The 17,775-nt window shown below is 41.4% G+C and overlaps 1 protein-coding gene across 1 annotated transcript; it reads left to right on the plus strand.

Annotated features, from left to right (window-relative positions):
* The first annotated feature begins 390 nt into the window (after positions 1-390).
* guca1d (guanylate cyclase activator 1d) lies at positions 391-17,388 on the plus strand. The gene is made up of 4 exons (XM_056284284.1): positions 391-624; positions 11,090-11,239; positions 15,158-15,245; positions 17,261-17,388. Exons 1-4 carry the CDS (start codon positions 430-432, stop codon positions 17,386-17,388), a joined length of 561 nt encoding a protein of 186 aa, XP_056140259.1. The 5' UTR covers positions 391-429.
* The last annotated feature ends 387 nt before the right edge of the window (positions 17,389-17,775 follow it).

Below are 17,775 nucleotides of genomic sequence, written 5' to 3' on the forward strand. Positions count from 1 at the left end.
GGGGGCTCACAAGAGAAGATTCCCCGTGGGTCTCTCTGCTCCAACGCTGACCATCTCTGCCAAAGATCTTTCTCCCGGATTTATCCTCTTTCTTCTCCTTCCCGAGTGTTGTGACAAGAGCATCAGGCTTGGAATTCAAACTGGGCTTTTTCAAGGCATCTTTCAATTCCTTCAGGGACCTACGCACCTATTAAGGAACAAACGAGACCAGCAGTCAGCCTGTAATTTTGCCAAACTGTAAATAGTCTTTTGTGCTGTACTCTGCTCTGGGTCAACAAGTACCTGGGGTCACTTGAGTGTTGATCAAATCAAACTGGTCTCTGATTATCCAAGTTTCCTTTGGGCAACAAGTGCCCTGGTTTTGCAGTGTGCTGTCGTTTTTTTTTTTTTTTTCTAAACGGGGACAAACCCTCCAAACTAGACAGAACCATGGGCAATCACGGCTCCAACCTGGATGATATCTTGGCAGAGGATATGCATCATTGGTACAATAAGTTCATGAGGGAGTCGCCCTCGGGCCTCATCACTCTGTTTGAGCTCAAAGCCATCCTGGGATTGAGGGGCATGACTGAGGATGCCAACAGCTACGTGGACCAAGTCTTTTTCACTTTTGACATGGATGGGGTGGGTAGCTGGCTTCATAACAAACATACAGACACGTACACACACAGGAATTCACATATATTCATGCATACAAGCATGTTAATGCTTTCACATTTTGTGATTTTCCTTCTTTTATGCTTTACTGACCATACACACGACACACACGTGCTCACAAAAAGTCTGCATTTTACATGCGTGCACGCAGGATCAAAGCTTATTTGATTGTGTTACCCAAATGGGACCTTTGGCTAGTTTCTGGTTGGCCCCTACATGAGAAAGACAGCCAGGTCCAAAGTTTAGTGATGCTCCAGTACAGCCACCCAATGGAAGATTGTGGTTATCTTTTTCTGCTCCCTGTTTTTCCACATGTCACTCAATTTAATCACCAAATTTAATCTATATGGTTGGAAAAGTTAAGAACTGCTGGTCTATTGAACGTGACAAACCTAAAGGCCCCGGGTCAAAGTGCTCAGATATAGAGGTAAGAGATGTTCTGAAGAGGAAAATAGGGCCTTTCATTGGTTCACTGTCTGATTAGCTTCCAGAGCTGGCGTGTGTGGGGATATTAGCCCTCGTGGTGAGCTAAGTGGATACCTGCTGAGTGTATGTAAGTAAGTGAGTGAGTGAGTGAGAAAGACAGAAAGAGAGAGCTATTGGCAATAGCTGTGTAAAAGTTAACTTTTGGCACCCTTTGCTAAGTTTGATTTGTTAAAAGTAATGCTGCCTTTGAGATGGTCCACTAGATTCATGGTGGCGTAACCTGATGTGCTTTAAAGTAACCATACATCAGTGTACTGGGTCAGAACAGGACATGGATAAATGGCCATGTGGCTAAAACAGCGTTCCAATCCAAAGTAATGGTTTCCTATCCCAGTTCACATTGTCCAGTTGTTGTGGGTGTTGTTCTTTACCAGCTGTTCTTTACCAGATATTAAATTACTCTGTTGAAATATGCTTAAAAATAAGTGTTTCTGTAGAGGTTTTTCCCACTAGGCACAAATTTCCAAACTTAGTCGTACTTGATCTCGTTCAAAGGACTGACTTCTGCCGACATGTAAACACTGAGCTAAATGGACATCAAGCAGCTGAATACACAGAAATATGAGAGCAGCAGATTAGAGACATTAGCTGTTACCACTATACGCTGAGAGTTTATAGTACAGTCACACCGCGAGCTGATCTCTCTCTCCTGTTCATTTTTTTTTCCTGAACTATACAGCCTCTGAAAAAAATGAACAAAAGTACATTTAAAGACAGTTGGATGTTTTGAGGTATAAAGCTGTTTGCATATGAAAATTATAGTAAAGCTATTCACCATTTTGAGTCGGGCAACCCTACAGACACAATTGGCCGTGTCTGCAGGTGGAAAGCCGGGTGTGGGTATGTGTCTTGGTCACTGCACTAGCGCCTCCTCTGGTCGGTCAGGGTGCCTGTTAGGGTGGAGGGGGGAGAGACTGGGGGGGAATAGCGTGATCCTCTCATGCGCTACATCCCCCTGGCGAAACTCCTCACTGTCAGGTTAAAAGAAGCAGCTGGCGACTCCACATGTATCGGGGGAGGCATGTGGTAGTCTGCAACCCTCCCGGATTCGCAGAGGGGGTGGAGCAGCGACTGGGACAGCTCAAAAAAGTTGGGTAATCGGCCGGGTACAATTGGGGAGAGAAAAAAAAGGGGAGGGTTGGGGGGGTAAAAAAAATCTACTCACCATTTTGATAAATTCAACTTGAATGAGACAACATAGCATGGATATCAAAAAAAATATTCTGTCACCCTCCCAACAGTAAAAATAAATAAATAAATTGAGGCAGCTGTTTTAATGCTGTACCGGCCTGCTTTGGAGATTCAATATACAGACTGTAATGTCCGTATACCAAGTAGTTTATCTTATTAATGCAAAGAGATCAAAATTGAATGCTGATTTAATCTGCTGGCATACAGAGACTATAATCCACTCCTTTCAAGCCTGAATTGTTGGAAAAAGCTGGGTGATTGAGTCTGCATTGCTTTTCATCATCATTTAATTTCATAATTTATTATCCTTATAATACATTTGTTACGTTTGCTTGCTCAATTTTTGAGTTGAGAAGTTTTCTTTCTGTTCAATGATTAATATAACCATAGCTAATACATTCAACAAGTATGAAGTCATTTTTGATCTGAGGCAGGTGGCGCTAGAGGTTTGAGTCAACATGCTGTGGACCCCATGGTTCTCTGAAGGTGTCAGTTAGAAATGGTGAGGAGGAGTCCTCCAGCTCAAATAACCTGTTAGTCGTCAAAGTGTTGTCATTATCCATGTCTTTCTCTTCAGTTTCACTGACCTTTAAGACCACACTGTGCAGCTGTAGTTGAAATTGCAGTCATTGGCAACCACAATTTCAACTACAACTGCAATTTCTATTCAGTTAATTCAAAAGCACATGTTGGCAGGTGAAAAGGTTATCATCATCATCAAAGATCATAACATAAACGCCATCTTTTCCTTAAAAGGTTTCTGCTCAAATGCTATAATTAGAAAAGAAATGAATATGAAGAATAATTATTTAGTGTACATGGCTTGCATGGGGGACATTATCCCTCTTTTGGAGCCTCTGTGTGTGTGTGTGTGTGTGTGTGTGTGTGTGTGTGTGTGTGTGTGTGTGTGTGTGTGTGTGTGTGCGTGCTTGCATCATTGTGATCAAGTTTTTCATGTTTTGTTCATGAGGGACAATTTGACATGGATAAAGAATTAATATGGGAGAATGAAGACCAGATATCGGTTGTTCACAAAACTCATGAAAATGAATCATGGCGTTGAGGCTGTCGGGGTGATGTCGCATTGATACTTTCCAACTGGCTGGTTGTTGTGTTGATGACCTATGAACTGAAGCCTATTAAACTGTTGCACTCAAGTGTTTTTGGTTGAAAATATCAGCCAAGAAACAAAATTGTAACAAGTAAACGGAGGATTTATTTTTCTGATAACTTTGTTGCCTGGAGTCTTTAAATAACAGTATTCTCTGCAGAAACGTATGGCAGTAATTGTAATGGGGACAGTGTTTAACACACACAACAACAAAAAAACTTGCCAGGTTACATGTGGGGAAATATATGCCCTTTGACCTCTATTAAAGATTCCAGAAAACCCAACACAAAAGTTTGATCAGTGGATCGGTGGATGTCCCTTTTTTTAAGACAGCCGGATAAAGAGTGAATTCAAGTCAGAGCCAGAGAGTTCAATTTATCACAGCTGGTGAATTATATACAGGGCTCCATTAAATGATAGGGAAAACATATTGTTATATAAATAAGTACAACCTAACAAGTCTTGCTTGTGTTGTATTAACTCTCAGATGGACGTTGCTTTGGGTAAAAGCATCTGCTAAATTAAATTGTAAGATTGTAACAATCAACAATGTACATTGTAGATGTAACAAATTAAACTGCAAGGCAACATGGCAGCTTTCCTGGGGTCAGGGGTTCAACAAGTGTGAGTTGAACAAAGAATTATATGCTGATGAAAGACAGAAACCACACATCAAAGAATTAGTACTTCAGTGTCAACACTCACGTTTGTTCTGATGATTCTGCTGCCTTGTAGAAAAATGCTACTGCTAATCAATAGTAGTCTAACCCTAACCCCGCCACCATGCGCAGAACCACTAAGTAGCACATCTCAATAGGTAGTACAGAACACATTACTGACTCTTCATGGGTTTTATCATCCATCCATTATCCAAACCGCTTATCCTGCTCTCAGGGTCGCGGGTATGCTGGAGCTTATCCCAGCAGTCATTGGGTGGCAGACAGGGTGATACCCTGGACAGGCCGCGAGGCCATCACAGGGTCAGTTAAATCCAAGGGTGCCAATTTTATATAGCATTACAAAGTGATATTTTTTAGCATTGAAGGAAATTTTATATTTTACACAATGTTAACTGGGTGCTGAATAAATTTACCTTGGCCTCTCCTTACATGGCCACCTCTTCAGACCCCTTCACTTTTTTCACATTCTATGTTGCAGCCTTATGCTAAAACCATTTAAATTCTTCTTCTTTTTCCCCCTCATCACTCTACACTCAATATGAAAATCAATATGGTCAAACTTGAATAGCAAAATTGAAAAAGTGAAAATATGACCTAAAAAACAAAACAGAAAACACATATTGCTAATCTAACAAACGTAACAAGGCCTATAAAACCTATAAAATGTGACATGTAAAAAAAGAACTGAAAATAACCATTGAAACAGTTTAGTTTTTATCATGTTTCACAAAACTCCATCAACATCAGTGCTGAATTTTGTATCACATCTCCCTCTTTCTCCTTTAGGCTGTCTGCACTCATCATCCAATTTACAGGCCTCCTCAAGTGACTTCTTTCTGTGTGCATTTATTAAAATGGCTCCATTGCCATCGTGACACACAGGGGGGAGGGGGCAGTCAGAGGAGGGTCACAGTAGAAGAAAAGTGACACTGAATCACTGTCTCTCTGCCTCTGTCTCTGTCTTTGTCTCTGTCTCTCTTTCTTGCTCTCTCTCTAAAGTCAGACAGGCTTCAGCTAAGGGATGTATTGTCAAATATTCCACTTTAAAAATTTTGTGGAAATAAATCAAAGGCTCTTAACACCAAAATGCGTAGTGTAGCCTCTAAATTTAATATTCCTGTTTTTGAGAATGTTGTCTATCATAATATCAGTGTGGCAGTTTGTCCATACTGGCATGGTTATATTTCCTCAAAACATCTCTAAAACTGTGACGCCTTGTGATGGTCTGGTGACCTGTCCAGGGTGTCTCCCCACCTGCCGCCTAATGACTGCTGGGATAGGCTCCAGCATCCCCGCGACCCTGAGAGCAGGATAAGCGGTTTGGATAACGGATGGATAAGAAAAGCAGAAAAGGCATCTGGGTGGTGTGGCGGTCTATTCCATTGCCTACAAACATGAGGATCGCTGGTTTGAATCCCCGTGTTACCTCCGCCTTGGTCGGGCAACCCTGCAGACACAATTGGCCACGTCTGCGGGTGGGAAGCCGGATGTGGGTATGTGTCCTGGTCGCTGCACTAACACCTCCTCTGATCAGTCGGGGTGCCTGTTCGGGGGGGGGGACTGGGAGGAATGTCGTGATCCTCCCATGCACTATGCCCCCTGGCGAAACTCCTCATTGTCAGGTGAAAAGAAGTGGCTGGCAACTCCACATGTATTGGAGGAGGCATATGGTAGTCTGGAGCCCTCCCCGGATCGACAGAGAGTGTGGAGAAGCAACAGGGACAGCTCGGGAGTGTGGGGTAATTGGCCAAATTCAATTGGGGAGAAAAAGGGTGGGAGGGTGGGGGGCAGAAAAAAACATATCACCATGGAATCCCAGATAAAGATGGGGTAAGCGATCCTGGGTGGAAGTAGCACAAGTTAGCAATACTTTGAAAACATGCTGCAAAATAATCCGCCCCCCTCACTTCTGCATAAGAGCCTCGTGAAAAGTTGGGACCAATGAAACCCCGTGCTTGCAAAGAGCTATCCTGATTGGCAGATGAACAGCAGGTACATGGAAAAATGTCTTTTTCTGAGCAACTTTTGCGGCCAGAGAGACCAGATTTTTTTCTCAGCGCATCTACTTACTTGATAGCTGTCAGGATGTAGAGATAGTTTGACCTAATATCATAAAAACTGTTCTAACTTAAAACTGCTGACAGCCACTTTAAGAGGTCATTTCACTGTGCTTTTAATTCAGAAATCCACAAATGTTTGACTTAAAAGAAAACCCAAGTTCAGGGTGTATTATAAAATTCAGCTACCAAGTCGGCCTTGCTTCTTCAACCACAACCCAATTCCCAGCAATGCTGCTTGCCATTCACTTCCAATTACAAAGCATAATTTTGGGATAAGAAATATGAAAATGTGTTTCAGTAACCGATTCCCATTAAGTATAGAAAGCTTAAATGGATGCAGTCATCCCGTTTGGTACATCAGGGAGCTGCTAAACTTTTTTTTTTCCGTGGGAGTTTTAAGGTTTAATGTTTATACGAAACTCTGAAGACAATTTCTTGGACAAGACACATACCCTGATGTATGTCATACAAAAGACACTGAGCCCTTGTTTGTAAAGGTTACCCTTTCTGGCATAATTTCACTGACAAATCCTACGTCATTTGCTCCTGCTTGCTAATTCAACTGGGATTCCCCAAATGGATTAGGGTTTGATAGTGCTCGTAATCCAAGCCTCCTTCAGATTGACGCTAAGATTGAGTAAAGGGCAATAGAGATAGACAGAGCTATGCAGAAAGATTAGCTGTAGGAGAGCATTCATGCTAGCTGAGGACACACAGGAAGTCCCAGAACATTGAACATTTTGACACGACTGCGGGAGATTTAATTTTTCTCTCATCCATCCAAAATACTGATTGCTTCATTCCATTGTTGTTGTTGTTTTTTTTGGCCAATATTCTTTAACACTTTATCTGTGTGCTTTGCAGCTGGGGGGGGGGTAACTAAAATGTAAACCAACAACTGAGGTTTCACTGTAGTACAAAGTCAATGAAAAGCCATCTTGAGAGCCAAATAACATGGTATAAACATTTTCTTATTCTTTTTTTTTTGATGGGGGGCATTCTTGTAGACATGAATGGGGCCCAATCATTCTTGTATTTCAAAGTTATTATATGTGAGGGATTATATATTCTTTCAACTGAGCCCTTTGCGGAACAAAGGGGTCTAACTGGTGCCCGTAGCGTTTGCCCACATTGGTTATGAGTGTAAAATTCTATCCAGAAGTTAGAAATCCGGCTTATTACTACAGATATGCAAAGAGGGACTCATTCACTGTTAACACCCAGATGTACGCTGCCCTGCAAGAATACCAACCTAAACAACTGTCATTGAAATGCCCTCAACCAAAGCACTCACCTCCCAAATGCTTCAGTGGTGCTGCAGAAGACAGTGGTTGTAGTGGGCGGCTGCTGCGTGAATGTGACACAGCATGTTGCTGAAAACCTCGGTCTTTCTTTGATTTTGTATATAAAGTGACAAAAAATCAAGTCTAGTGCAACCTTTTGTTTCTATCAAACTGATGTTTCACTTTTAATGTTGCTGCAAAAATCTGTTTTATATTTAGCTGATTTAGGCAAATTTGGAAATGATTTCTTCATGAAGGCTTGTGCTGTTTGATTTCCTGGCCCCCGACTTGTGTTTGTTGAGAGTGTGTGTGTGTGTGTGTGTGTGTGTGTGTGTGTGTGTGTGTGTGTGTGTGTGTGTGTGTATGTGTTAATGGGAAGAGGAGAACAAACCGAGGAAGATCGTGAGATTGTGAAACTTTAAGCAAGATAAGTGCCAAATATTTCTATTTTGCTATCAACCACTACGGCTGGAATGTATTTGTTGTATGCAACATTATCAAAGGTAGATTTTTACAGTATATTACTATTTCATTTTTAGAATGTCACTATTTTGGGGATGTCCTGGTGGCTCAGCTAGTTAAGCACTTACCAAGTTGGCTCTGGCCTGGTTGCAGCCGAAGGGAGCTTTATTTACTGCACGACGTCTTCCCCTAATCTCCTCATTCTGTGTTTCCTGTCTATTGCTACTGTCCTATTGAATACCATCCATCCATTCACTATCTAGGCCACTTATCCCAATTGGGGTCATGGGATGCTGGAGCTTATCCTAGCAGTCATTGGGTGGCAGGCGGGGAGACACCCTGGACAGGCCGCCAATCCATCACACTCACACCTAGAGACAATTTAGCATGGCTGATTCACCTGACCTACATGTCTTTGGACTGTGGGAGGAAACCAGAGCACTCGGGCGAAACCCATGCAGACACAGGGAGAACATGCAAACTCCACACAGAGGATGACCTGGGATGACCCCCAAGATTGGACAACCCTGAGGTTCGAACCCAGGACCTTCTTACTGTGAGGCCACTGCGCTAACCACTGTGCCACCATGCCACCCTGAATATATCTCACAATTATCCAACATATCAGTACACTGTGACAGCCCTAGCAGCGTCATTCTCTGGTAAAAATACCCACCTTCTCTATGGCCTGTGCTTGCATTTAATAATTGGGATCATTTTCACATTCACATTTTAGCTATTGATGAGCTGATGCTCAGTTAATTTTCAGGTCAAATCTCTATATTGTTCTATTGAAACTTATTTCGCTGCAGCAAGTAAAGACAACAGCATAGCAACAACAGGTTACAGATACATAGACACACAATTAGTCAATACAATGACTGCACCTTAACGGTTAGGGCAACATTAACAAATACAGCACCCATCATTTAAAATAGTGGGGGGGAGGGTAGGAGACATGGCATGCAAAAATCAAGTATTCAGCAAATTTAGCAAGATTTATTGAACGAGGAAAGATAAGTTTTTATGTCTATCTCTCTTTACCCTGAACATCTGAAACCTCCATCCTAAAGGGAGCATCTGAAATCTCGCCTATATAGGATGGTCTAGAGAAAGCAAATGTCTCACAAAGATATCAACTCAGAATCAGAATCAGAGTACTTTATTTATCCCCGAGGGGAAATTGGGTTCTATTGCAGACACTCACGCTCTAATAACAAAAAACTAAAAAGATACAAGATAAGAAAATAGAAACAGAAACAACAGAAATAAAAGATAATTAAGAAATAGAAATAAGAATAAATATATGAACAAGCGTGGTGCACCTAACACCCTATCTATACTGCACTATCGCAGCACACAACAAGCAGCACACAACAAGCAGCACAAATAGAACCCGACAGGGCCAGTCCAATGACCATTAACTCAGTGTCTGACAGTCTGAGTCTGAGGGAGGAGTTGTGAAGTTTGATGGCCACAGGCAGGAATGACCTCCTGCGTTACTCTGTGGTGCTTTTCAGCAGAATGAGTCTATTACTAAAATACTCCTGTGCCCGACCAGCATGTCATGGAGTGGGTGGGAGACATTGTCCATGATGGCACATAATTTCAACAGCATCCTCCTCTCAGAAACCGCCACTAGAGAATCCAGTTCCACCTCCACAACGTCACCGGCCTTGCAGGTCAGTTTATTGAGCCTGTTTGCATCTGCTACCCTCAACCTCCTGCCCCAACATACAACAGCAAACAGGAGAGCACTGGCCACCACCAACTCATACCACATCCTGAGCATTGTCTGGCAGATGTTGAAGGACCTCAGCCTCCTCAAAAAGTAGAGATGGCTCTGTCCCTTCTTGTACAGGGCATCAGTGTTCTTAGCCCAGTCCAGTTTATTGTCTATATACACCCCCAGGTACTTACAATATTCCACGTTGTCCACACTGAACTCAGTTGGCTCATTTGTTCACCTAAGATCTTCCTGGCCATTTTGAGAACATTGTACAAATTGTTTTTCTTTTGTACCTTCAAGTTACTGAGCCAGACAACCATAGAGCAGAATGGAGGAGGGAAGAAGAGGGGCAGGTCTAGATAAAACACCATAATACACCCTAACCCTCTGTTACAAAAATCTGCTGTCCCGCCAACAATATTAGAGTCTAGATTAAAAAATTGTTTGTTTGGTAAAATATAGTAAAAATATATGGTATTATCTTAAAAGTTGATGACAATTCAACAAACTAAACCCTGATGTGAGTTTTTGGTGGATTATTCAGTAGAACACCAAAACCCTATCCAATAGCTCTCCTTTGGCCAACTTCTCAAATTATTTCATAACCAAAGGAGTCAACAGCACAGGTCTTTAGTCATTCAACTCTTAAGGCATTTTATACTTTTGCACAGGAACAATAATAGACTGTTTCCATAAAAAGGGAACACTGCTCATCTGGAGACAAATTAAAAATGTCAGTCAACTGTTCAGCAGATGGCAACAGGCATGGGCGCAAGTCCATGAATACTCGGATGGCATCCAGCACTTTACCTGTGCCCCCGTCCGTAGGGTTAGTGGTTGTGTCAGGAACGGCATCCGACATAAAATTTTGCCAAATCAGTATGCAGATTGACAAGACCATACCAGATCAGTCGAGGCCCGGGTTAACAATGACCACCTGTGCCCTCATGGGGTACTGATGGAAACTATAAAATGCACTGTGGCAACCCCTGAGAAACAGGGAATAAACCAAAAGAAAAAGAAGTCAACTGTTCTGCACAAGTTTTCAGGTTTCCCAGAAATATGATCTGGCCCAGGGCTTTTACTGAGTCTGGAGTAGGGAAACACTGTTTCACTTGGTCTTTTCTCTCCTTTAAAGACCCTGCTGAAGCTTCCTACTTTCATTCTACCAATGTTAGCGTATGAACTTCAATTATAAAGACTTGAGTCAGTCTGAAAAGGGGAACTATGAGGATTCTGCAGTGTAAATTAATTTTAGTTTGTTTGCTTTTTCTACTTTCTAAATCCATGCTGGCCAGGTGGGAAAAGATTTCATTTCTTTTTGGGGATTTTGGGGTTTTTTTTAGCAATTTATTAAATATTTTCTACAAATGATAATCATTTCCTCCATCTTTTTCCTCTTTATCTTTCCACCTGTTGTACTTCTGTAGGATGGCTATATAGACTTCGTGGAGTACATTGCAGCCATCAGTTTGCTGCTGAAGGGAGAGATCAACCAGAAACTAAAGTGGTACTTCAAACTCTTTGACCAAGACGGCAACGGAAAGATTGACAAGGACGAGTTGGAGACGATCTTCTCGGTAATAATCACACACATCACTTAACGTTGTATTAGAACAAAAGCATCATCCAAAAAAAAAACAACCATGCAAGGCAAAAATAAACAGGAACTCACCTCTAATTTACACTAAATGATAGTGAGAACACTGTTGTATAAGTTCAGAAAAATCCTTCAAACAAAGAACTATAAAAAGCCATTTTCCCAACCATTGCACTACTGTATTTGAGTTTACTATCTTCTATACGTAAATGAAACTCTCAAAAGTATTTGCACTGATTGCAACTTACATGACAGTTCAGAAAAGCTCAGAAGAGACAAAAATAGATTTTGGTTTCCAGGTTTCATACATACGTTTAGTTGTCTTGATAAGAAACTGCAGCAAGCATAAGTTTCATGTTTTGATTAACACCGGTAAGTATTTGGAGCAGCTGTTTCCCTTCTATGCTTGAATTTGCTCCCCTTTTGATTTGTCGCTCATTTAAAAATGGGATTTATTCATCCACTTGCAACACTCACCTGCACCACAACACCTTTTCTCAAGTAGGGTCAAATTCTGCGCCCCATAATTTTTGTCAATGCAATGTTTATGCGAGTTCGAACTCACATAAACAAATCCACAGTACACACTAATGGAGAACACAACATATTAGGTTAGGTATTGCTAGCTCGGTGATAGCTGCAATTTGACAAACTGATCTGGTGTAACAGTGACGACAGAGCTGGTCACTGATCATGACTTAAATTTACAAATGAAAAGCAAGAGATAACGTGAGAACTTAATGGTTTCAGAAATGTTATATATAGGAGATGAAGAGAAGGCCCATCACTCACTCAGTGGAAAAAGAAACAAGTGCTTTCATTGTGATGAAGGCCAGGGGAGCTGAAACATCCTGTCTTTTTGTTTAAAAAAACAAAAACACTATTTTCACTGAGCAAGTGCTGCACCTTCTCTTCCTCTGTTAAAACTCTACCATTTAAGGCAGCGTCTTGTCTCGGGCCGTTTGAGCACTTTCTTTGAAAGTTCCTGAGAGATGTTACCATATAACACACACACACACACACACACACACACACACACACACACACACACACACACACACACACACACACACACACACACACACACACACACACACACACATATATATCTCAGAGGGTTTCTCTTTCAAAATCTACTACTAATACTACTACTACTACCTTCGGCTGCTCCCGTTAGAGGTCGCCACATATTTAATTTCTGCGACTTTCCCAAAAATTAAATGATTTGATTTCTCACATTCTAGTTGAATGAGTGTAATTCTGAAGGATTCAAGATGCAATTATTATTATTATTTGTCACATATTTCATGTACAAGTAAAATGAGCAGTGAAAAGCTTATTGGTAAGCTCTACAGCTGTGCAACAAAAGAAGAATACAAGTAAACAGGAATAACATTTTAAAAATAAAAAATGTGAGGAGTATACAGAAGGTATACTCTGATAAGTATCTGTATACAAATATGCAAATAATATGCACATGTGCAAATAGTCTGTATGAAGGAAAGTGTCCGAGGCTAAGTGACAGTCTTGACAGTTCTTAGTAATGTATACACAGTGCAAGTTACTAATGTTACTTGGTGTTTAGCGTCCTTATGGCCTGGGGGAACAAACTCCTTCTGAGTCTCTCAGTGTTGGCCTTGTGGCTGCAGTAGCATCTGCCTGACCGCAGCGGCTGAAACAGTCCGTCATTGAGGTGATGAGGATCCATAATGATCCTTTCAGCCCTGGTCCTGCACCGCCTGGTGTATAATAAGTCCTGCAGGAGGTGGGGGGTGAATGCGGACCCAGTGGTACGCTCAGTCTATCATATCACTCTCTGCAGGGATTTTTGATCTTGGGAGGTTTAGTTCCCCTACCAGGTGGTGAGGCACCCTGCCAGGATGCTCTCAATGGCACCAGAACATTTCTAACCCAGTTAGAAATAATACCAACAATGTAAAAGATTAATCATCTCTTTGACGTTATATGGATTTTATTTCATTTTATCATTCAAACTCAAAAGAAAGTGTTTTGATCAAACATCTTTGCAATGCTGATTCAACCCTGTGAAATTCACGGCTAGAATAGCTTTGATACCTTCCTTAGACTGACCATTAGAAAAATCAGAAGTAGACCTGAAATTAGAGCCACTGTAATCCTGTAGACCAGCTCATCCAATAAGCGGACGAGAATGACCATGCAATGACCCAACTGGTGGGATGACTTTGACATTGATGACCTCATTCTCAAAACTGCTGAGGAATGACGTCTTCATTAGATTTGTTCAGATTCAGACAACTTTATTTATCCCAGAAGGTCAATTCTTTGATAAAAATTGATTTAGATCCATTTTATCAAAGGGCTCAGGTTAGTAAGTTATGCCTACATATAATATTGAAACTGTCTCTTTTCTTTTTAAGTATTGTCAAGTTAAGATAAACTTTACCTTTCTCTGAGGGGAGATTGGGTCATTGCAGTAGCAAAGCATGAAAAATGTAGGTTGGAGAACAAAGAAAAACATTCAAAGGCAATGCATGCATGAGAGTAGATATAGACACGTTAAGATAAAACTGAATATAGAGGACTGAGTGTCCAATATATGGATTGTCCAAGATTAAGGGTGCCATGCTACAAGTGATAATATTAAGAAAAGTCCAGTCTGGTGAAGTCTGGATAGATCCTTTAATCCTTGGAGAGAAACCATTGTAAAAAGCATTGATACGGAGGTGTCTACTGGCTCAGAGCAAGATTACCTTAAACAGATCCAAGTCAGTGAGCAATATATACAATTTTGAATGAAATCATTTATATTAACATGATGACGACACACAAGACCCCATACATATATATTATGGATAAACTCTAAAACTGCGGCTTGATGCTTGTATCAGTTGAACGTGGCCACCACCGCAGGATTCTCTATCTCTATCTCAGATTTATAATACTACCCAGGTCTCTATGACTGTTTGCTGTAAAGGCACACAACAACTTCTTGATGCACTTAGTGAAGCAGCCACGACTCGGCTAAAAGACAGGATACAATGAGCCACCATAACAGAGAGGCAACTCTTTCCTAAAACTTTCCTGGATTCATGGGAACTTCAGCCATCAGTTCTTCCTTGGTCTTTCAGACACTTGTGGCACAAACTCTGATTTTATTCAGTGTCAGCAACAACAGTAAGAGGAGGGAGGGGTCCCACATATATACTTACACAGACACCAGCCATACCAACATGTACCCTGGCTCTGTAAAATGACAGAAGGTAAACCGGTGTGGGCTTGGCTAGTACTTGGATAGGAGACCTCCTGGGAAAACTGAGTTGCTGCTGGAATTGGTACTGGTGGGCCAGTAGGGGGCATTCTTCCCCCTGGTCCTAATAAGAAATTTAAAAATAACAACAATAATAATAATCCCGATGCCCCAGTGCAGTGATGGGGACACTGTGCTGTAGGAGATGCCGTCCTAAACCGAGGTCCTGACTCACTGTGGCCATTAAAGATCCCATGGCACTTACCATAAAGAGTAGGGGGTTCCCCAGTGTCCTGGCAAAATTCCCAACCTGGCTCTCTCCATCTGACCACCAAATCATCTCCCCATGTAATTGAGTCAATGATTCCTCCCTCTCCACCTCAAGCTGATGTGTGGTGAGCGTTCTGGCACAAAATGGCTGCAGTGCATCACCCAGGTGGGTGCTACACATTGGTGGTGGTTGAAGTGAGTTTCCCCCCTTCAATTTGAAGCACTTTGGGTGTCTGGTTAAAGTGCTATATAAATGTAATCTATTATTATTATTATTATTATTATTATTATTACTACTACTACGGTGCAAATGCCCTTCCCCTGTGTAACAGATTATTTGTTAGCATTGATTGGTATGTTACACCTGAAACTACATCATCTTTGTCTATATCTTCCTAGGCCATCCAGGATATTACACGGAACCGTGATATCGATCCAGAGGAGATCGTTGCGCTCATATTTGAGAGAATTGACGTGAAAGGAGAGGGTAAGGGACACACTGTCTTTTTTGTTTCCATTGTAATGAATCCTACTGGGCTATCATTAACGCTGGTCAATGGCATCAAGACAGCAAATGCTACTAATTAACACTGCTACTGATTTACAACAAATATAACACAAAGATTCAAATATGTTGATATGACTGATTATAGTCACAGCTGTATTTCAAAAGCACTTTTCCTCAGTGATTCCATTTAGATATACATAACATTTATTCATTTGGCTGACGCTTTTATCCAAAGGGATTTACAAGAGAGTCTGCAATTGGTAGATTTGGTCATTTGAGTGTTAGCAACTGGCATCATAGAGCGCCCCACAGTAAATACATCACAGCCAAGAGTGCGTGAAGGGCTGGGTGCATTAGTGTGAGTGCACCTTAGATCACCAATTGGAGAATGTGAGAATCAAAGTACAATACAGATTTACATTGCCAGACATCAGTATAACAGGCAAATTAACATCATAAGCACATAAAACATTAAGTACAGGTAGGAGGGCACAATAGCTGGAACTGTTAATGAAGATGTTTAAGTAAGAACACAACATTAATTGATGCCAATAGCGGTGTTTGATGATTCACATTAACTGCAAAAGCCACCAGAGACCATTTAAGAATTAAGGTTGACTGCTGGGATAGGCTCCACCATCCCCACAACCCTGAGAGCAGGATAAGCAGTTCGGTTAATGGATGGATGGATGGATGGTTGGTAGGTAGGTACATATAAGGCAACATAGCAAGGCACAGTTGTGCAAAAGAGAGAGAAGGGAAAGGAATGTCATACACAGTGATGGCTTGTGGTGATATTGGGTGGGTGGGCTACCCATCTATAGTTCACACTGCAGCAACAGCAATATAACATCTGAGATACCAAGTTATAGCAACAACACTATATATCTTGTTATAGCAAGTGCTTCACAACAACAAATACAACAAATAAATGTTTCAAATCCACAAGTTATAGCAACAACACTATATATCTTGTTATAGCAAGTGCTTCACAACAACAAATACAACAAATAAATGTTTCAAATCCACAATCCCTTGTTGGGTCCAAGCTGGGTCTCCCACAAAAAGCAAGCATTGGAAACAAAACAGTGAATCCTTAGCTACGCTTGCCGTTAGCCAGTCCTTTAGTTGAAACCAAGTAACACAAAACTTACGATTTTGTCGTTTGTTCTTTTATGTTATTTGAACATCGTTTGGATGATGTGTCCCCAGTCTCTTCACTTCCAATTTTTCCTCCAAAGACATTGAAGAAAATGGATGAGAAAGTAAATAATCCATCGCGTTCATGCTAACGCCCGCGGCCTCCATTGCCACAGTCGCTCACTTTTCTCCCCTCCCACTCTCACACAAGTAGCCCTTCACTGCATTTACTGTCTGTGCTGTCATTGGTCAAAAGTCAGTGCCTTGTGGGCTGATTGAATTTAGCCCAAATGATCAGCAAATCAAGGGGGCGTGCCAAGACACCTGTCACTCATGTAACACGAAGATGAATGAAAGCTGATGCAAGTGTGTTTGGGCTGTAAATAAAATTAACACATTTAGATCAATCAATCAACAAATCAAGTTGCATCTTATATAGCACTTTTCCAGCTGCAACAACCATTAGATGCATTTTTGTGTTTTTGTTATGACTATTTAGTGCTGTTGCTGCTCTTAGGTTACACCAAAAATAATCTGTTCTAAGGTTTTTTAGCAATAATTTTCTCATCTTTATTGTAAAAGACAGGGAGGGCTTAGCCCTGTTAGCCCATTTATACCAGCCATACCTGGACACCACCTGCTTTTGTCTTCTTGTAAATTGACAGTAACTTCACAATATTTCATAGGTGCACACAAATAGCAAGTCCAATGAACTTGAGTTCCACCTGCACTACCAAGAAGTTAGATTGTGTCATCGGCAGGCTACGACAGGATAGGTGTCTTAATTGAACTCGGGCCTTTTAAGTTCCATTCTTGATTCTGATCCCTTTGGCTTTTAACCTTTCATCCTTAAGGTGAGATGACCCTGGAGGAGTTTATCGAGGGCGCCAAGGACCACGAAGACGTCATGGAGATGCTGAAGAACTTGATGGACCTGACACCTGTTTTGGTCATCATTGTGGAGGGAAGACGGGCGAGCTAAGAGCCTAAAGCCTATAGAGCCTCTTGTGCCAGGGGACAGAACAAAAAACTCACACTAGACTTCCCCCTGATCCTCCCCTCCAACTAAACAAAAGACTTGCATGTGCTGCTAAGAAGATATAAGAAAAAATATCCCCTGAGGAAACCTGATTTGTCCCATATAATGTGGCAGGGTCTGACAGAGGAAAATCTTGCTGTTACAGGTTCTTTGACAAGGTGGATGGGAAGATTCAGGTTTGAAAGTGAGCATCAAACTTTATTCCATGCTTTGATTTTGGACCCTTCCTATCTGGCACCTTCTAATGTCCAACCACGCAAAGATGGACTGTAATCCCTCCTCTGTCTTCCAACATTTCCAACACACATTGGATGAAAAGAAACCATCAAG

The sequence above is a fragment of the Lampris incognitus genome, chromosome 8, assembly GCF_029633865.1.
Source record: "Lampris incognitus isolate fLamInc1 chromosome 8, fLamInc1.hap2, whole genome shotgun sequence".
Lineage (NCBI taxonomy): Eukaryota > Metazoa > Chordata > Actinopteri > Lampriformes > Lampridae > Lampris > Lampris incognitus.

What these genes read in the sequence shown, in the direction of transcription:
- guca1d (XM_056284284.1), top strand. Translation starts at nt 430, where the DNA reads ATGGGCAATCACGGCTCCAACCTGGATGATATCTTGGCAGAGGATATG. An exon ending in AGTTGGAGACGATCTTCTCG is followed by an intron (nt 11,240 to 15,157) that starts GTAATAATCACA and finishes ATATCTTCCTAG; the next exon opens with GCCATCCAGGATATTACACG. An exon ending in AATTGACGTGAAAGGAGAGG is followed by an intron (nt 15,246 to 17,260) that starts GTAAGGGACACA and finishes TTCATCCTTAAG; the next exon opens with GTGAGATGACCCTGGAGGAG.